The sequence below is a fragment of the Sinocyclocheilus anshuiensis genome, unplaced genomic scaffold, assembly GCF_001515605.1.
Source record: "Sinocyclocheilus anshuiensis isolate Anshui unplaced genomic scaffold, SAMN03320099.WGS_v1.1 scaffold850, whole genome shotgun sequence".
NCBI classification, from domain to species: Eukaryota; Metazoa; Chordata; class Actinopteri; order Cypriniformes; family Cyprinidae; genus Sinocyclocheilus; species Sinocyclocheilus anshuiensis.
The window spans coordinates 444,931-449,976 of NW_015537937.1; the positions used below are offsets into that span (position 1 = coordinate 444,931).

General features: G+C 45.5%; 1 protein-coding gene across 1 annotated transcript in view; it reads right to left on the bottom strand.

Moving 5' to 3' along the window:
- LOC107659784 (adenylate cyclase type 8-like) overlaps positions 1 to 4,018 on the bottom strand; it is a 56,834-nt gene extending 52,816 nt beyond the window's left edge. Inside the window, exon 1 of the mRNA XM_016448816.1 lies at positions 2,416 to 4,018. Coding sequence (XP_016304302.1) covers positions 2,416 to 3,282 — 867 coding nt within the window. The 5' untranslated portion in view covers positions 3,283 to 4,018. The remainder of the gene's footprint in view (positions 1 to 2,415) is intronic.
- Between the last annotated feature and the right edge of the window lie 1,028 nt (positions 4,019 to 5,046).

A 5,046-nucleotide genomic window follows, 5' to 3' on the forward strand; every position in this document is an offset into this window, starting at 1 on the left:
AAGGTTGCGGGTTCGAGTCTCGTACCGGCAGGGATTGTAGGTGGGGGGAGTGAATGTACAGCGCTCTCTTCCACCTTCGATACCACGACTGAGGTGCCCTTGAGCAAGGCCGAACTCCCAACTGCTCCCCGGGTGCCGCAGCATAAATGGCTGCCCACTGCTCCGGGTGTGTGTTCACGGTGTGTGTGTGTTCACTGCTGTGTGTGTGCACTTAGGATGGGTTAAACGCAGAGCACTAATTCCTAGTATGGGTAACCATACTTGGCCACATGTCATGTCACGTCACGTCATACTATACTAATGACATGTACCAGTAAGTGTCTAAGACTTCTTGTCTCAATTATGAATTATTACTATTTATCTTGTTGCTACATTTATTTAAAAATATTCCACTTGCTTATATGTATATATATAAACCACTGTTAAAAAGTTTGGGGACAGTAAGATTTTGTTTTACATTAATTAATACTTTTATTCAGCAAGGATGCATTAATTTGAACAAAAGTGACAGTAAAGACATTTATAATGTTATAAAAGATTTGTATTTCAAATAAATGCTTTTTTTTTAATTGTCAGAGTTTCCACAAAAATATTAAACAGCTGTTTTCAACATTGATAATAATAAGAAAATCCAGCTTTACAATCACAGAAATAAATTACATTTTAAAATATTTTCAAATAGAAAACAATGATTCTAAATTTTAATAATATTTCACAATATTACGGTTTTACTGTATTGTTGATCAAATAAATGCAGCCTTGCAGTGAGCACAGAAGACTTAAAAAAATTTTAAATCTTACTAACATGCAATATATATATGTATGTGTGGGTGTATTTATTGCCAGTCAAGCAAGATTTGAACTCGCAACCTCTCGTACTGAAAGCAGGAAATACTCTTCTGACCCACATCATCACCCTGCACTTTGTCTATCGACAATCTGTCCTACTGCACACAACACTCTCACACTAGTCTGGTGGAGTTTGTGAAGTGCCTTATAAATGATTGATGGAGACCCTGCACGAGTTTCCATAAACCCAGAGAAAGCACAAGAAAGCAAGCGCATGCTAACTGACGTCCATCTTACCCAGGCACTGACGACATTCTACATACGTAGCATGTCTACTAAAGTATCACTAAACACCGAAGCAGGTGTGCGGTCAGGTCTGAGGGTGTGTGTCTGTGTGTGAGCGTGTCCTGCAGTATGAGCGAAGGAGAGGGAAACAGAGATGGGAAACAAGGAAATGCTGGCAGACAAGTGTGTGAGTCAGAGAGCCCTTCTCCATATCTCCCTCCCACGCTTGCTATTTTTACAGTCTACCTCACAGCATCTTCGACCACTGCTTGGACACACACAACACACACATATTACATATTTTGACCTGAATCTGCATACAGACATCTGGATCTGGCCTGAATCTGTGTGTGAAAGGACACCAAACAACTCTGTCTGTCTGCCTCTCTCTGCTGTGATCACAGTGAATAATTTTTGCACACTATAATTAACTCGCACGGCTTCCTGTCTCCTCACTGTTGCGTGTGTCTGCGTGCTTGTTTTTGTGTACAGCACATTCGCTTGTTTGTGTACAGCGTGTGTGTGTGTGTGCAGGTGAAAGACACAAAATAACTGTAGTGCCACTATGACTCAATTTAAATGTGATATGATCACATGCGGAGTGGCATGACCTCAGGTCATCTTGTCATTTAGAATATCTTAGCATCTGACAGAGAGAAAAAGAGGCTTTGCCGATCGGTATACAAACACATGCAACCGTGTCAATGCAATGTATAAGGGATAGTTCACCTAAAAATTCAAATCATGTTGACCAAAACCTGTATGAACACTGTGGAGCACAAAAGAAGAAATTTTGAAGAACACTGGTGTCCAGAGTACTTTGAACCCCATTGCCTTTCAATGTAAAGACAAAAAGACATTTTTCAAAATATCTTTCATGTTCCACATGAAGTAAACGAAGTATGTGTTTTTATTTTGGGTGAACTATTCCTTTAATTCTCGCATATTTTTGTAATTTTTGTTTTTGTAAATATACACAATTCGTTTCGCAAATATGTCTTTATAAATATATTGGAAGAGCTCATAATGCTCAAGCTCTCCTCAGATGTTATTGAAATGTGTAACTGACTGCAGTGCTCTAATATGACTGCTTTGCCGCATTCACGAGCTCTTCTTGACCTTTACTGACCGCTATAAAATTTAAACCGCAAAAACAAGCCATCAGTATCAGACAGAACAGCACGACTCAGTCTGCGAAGAACGACCTTATAATGTCACTTTCAGCACCACGTTGGATGGACAGAGACCGTTGCGCTTTGGTTAAATGCCTCGAGCACTGAAAACATCCAGTATTGCACCCAAACTTGGCATGATGCAATATCGCACATTTCTCTGTCTCACCTGATTCGTGGAGATCTGTGCTCGAGGGGGCACCAGCAGCTGGATCGCGATGTGCAGCGCGGAGGTCAGCAGTCCCGCCACGATGGCCCAGGTGAGAGGCAGCGGCAGCATGCTGTAGGTGGCAAAGAGCGTGAAGAGCACGTACCCTATCCCATCCCCGAGCAAACCGTAGCCCAGTCCCGTCGCGAGGATCTGCGTGGCCATGGCGACCCAGGTCACCGCGCCGCTGTACTGCAGGTAACCGTGCGAGCTCGTGTCCTTGCGCACCACCACCAGTGCGCAGATGACCACCTCGATGCCCGTGAAGAAGCCGAGCAGCATTCCTTTGATCGGGTCCATCGGCGTGGACGCCAGGGTCAGGTGCAGCACGAGCAGGGTCAGCTTGGTCACCACGTCCAGAATGTTCATGACCACCACCGACTTCCGTCGCTGGCCCAGGAAGTAGCGCTGGTACAGGCGCTCGAGGTCCCTGGACTTGAAGGCGTAGCGCAGCGTGGGGAAGATGACCCCGCGGTACGTGTAGCCCCAGCTAAGAAAGAAGTCGGAGTTGCTGGGCGCGCAGTCGATCTGCAGGAAGCCCAGGTCGCTGCTCGAGCGCTCGGGGAAGACTTTAGTGCCGCCGTTGTTGTGCCGGTCGCTCACCGACGTCCTGCCGGCGGACTGTTTGCGCGAGCCCTGCGCGTGAGGCTCGTCCGGTGAGACGGGTTTAGGGCTGTGCTCGTGAATGAAGCGCTGCTCGGTGATGTGCCGCACGGCGTTCTGCCACAGCAGGCGCTTCGGTCGGTTCCCGTTGTTGTTGCTGGGGGTCTTGTTGATGGTGTACAGCTCCTCGCTCGCGCTGGAACAGCGAACCTCAGACAACTCCATTGTTCCCAGCGCGGTTCTATTTACCCACGCGCGTTCCTAGAACAGAGACAGCGAAGACGAGCAGGTGTGTGCGATTAAGAGTGAAGGCGAACCGAACGGAGAGTGGAGAACGCATCGGGACAAGCAGACTGGTCCCACGGCAGCTGCCGCTCATCATCATACGTCTTGTCCTCCGCGAACGTCAGAGCGATTCGGTCGCGCTGGCTCGTGCCATTTGACTGCGCAGCGCTACAGCATGGCATGCGCCCGCTGGCGTGCTGAAAAACAGCGCATCTTAACGCGGTCTGAAGAAGAAAATGCCCCCCGTTGTCTGCGCTGCTGCAGAAGGTCTTGGTGTGGCTTTGTTCTCTTTAACGTAACCAGAGTGCACATACAAGAATGTTAAGGAGTCCTTTCCACAACGCCATTCCGCGGTACAGTCCGGTCTTTTACAATATGTGCGTCTTCTGTGGTATGTTTTCCCCTCAAGAACTGTCTCCAGGAATCTTTCTCATATCCAGAGGTGAGGTTTAGGGTTGGAGGGGTGTCGAGAAGACCTTCCTCTTTGTCAGTTTTGGGGGGTTTTGCATAGCAGAACCGGTCGCGAAGGATATGGAGAGCTGAAATCCAAGAATAATATCTCATAAAACAAACAAACAAGCAAGCATAAACAACAGAAACGTTTGCATCAGTCAGTGATGATTCAGATGGCTTCTGTGATGTTATACAGAAGCATTCAATGCGTCCGCGCTCATCTGGTGGAGATGGCATTTACACTGAGCGAAAGAGAGAGAGGAGGAGGAGTGTGTGTGTGTGTGTGTGTATGTGTGTGTGACTGAGACTTCCCGACGTCACGAGCTCCTTGCCTCTTTTTCCTCCCCGCGCCCAGCTTTTGTTGTTTGTTTTCTGCTGTGCCTTTATAATTGGTACCCTCAATGATTGGAATCAAAACAGAAACATTTACATTTGTACTAATTTAGTTTAGTCTATTAATTTAATTAAAAAGTAGGCTATAGGCTACCAAGCGCTTCAGACACAAGTTTTTTTGTCTATTAGTTTCAGTTAGCTAATTTATTTAGGCTATTTCTTTTAATTCGTAAGTTGCATTATGCATTGTTTATTAATTTTTATGTACATTTTGATGTTATTTATTTTTGTTCCTAATTGTCCTCATTCCATTTTCCAAGAGTACAATATCCGTCTAACTGCCGTCGTTTTCAATAAGAAAGCGCGACTTGTCTGGCAAAAATGGCGGTAAAACAAAAAACGAAAAACTCAAATATTATTAAAGTTATATTGCAATTGGCTTTTATCATTTTTATCGAATTTTTCAGGATATTTTTAGCAACATAACACACTTAGCTCGAGTGCCGTCACTATGACTCACCGACTATTCGTCTTTTTCAAATATTTTACAGCGCGAGACACTAACCGCGGCTGATCAAAGCGGGCCTACAGCGCCTCGCGAGTGACTCATCACGTCCCCCTCTCGCGCTGCCGGCTCTTTTTTTAGCGGCTGTGGGATTGTACCATACGACACCCAGTCTTTCCAGGAGTTTCTCTATGCGTTGCTCACTTCCTTACTTTTTCTGCTTGCTCTGAAAAAAAGAGGGACGATTAACTGCCACAGGAAACTCGCTCATAAAAATCAATTAATCAAATCTAGCTGATAGGCTACCAGTCTACCTAAAATAAGTGAATCAAGTCTACCTACAGTAATACCAGTGCTGGATCATCATCCTGCAAAACCCCTTCTAACTCCTATCATCCCTAATGGCAGACCCT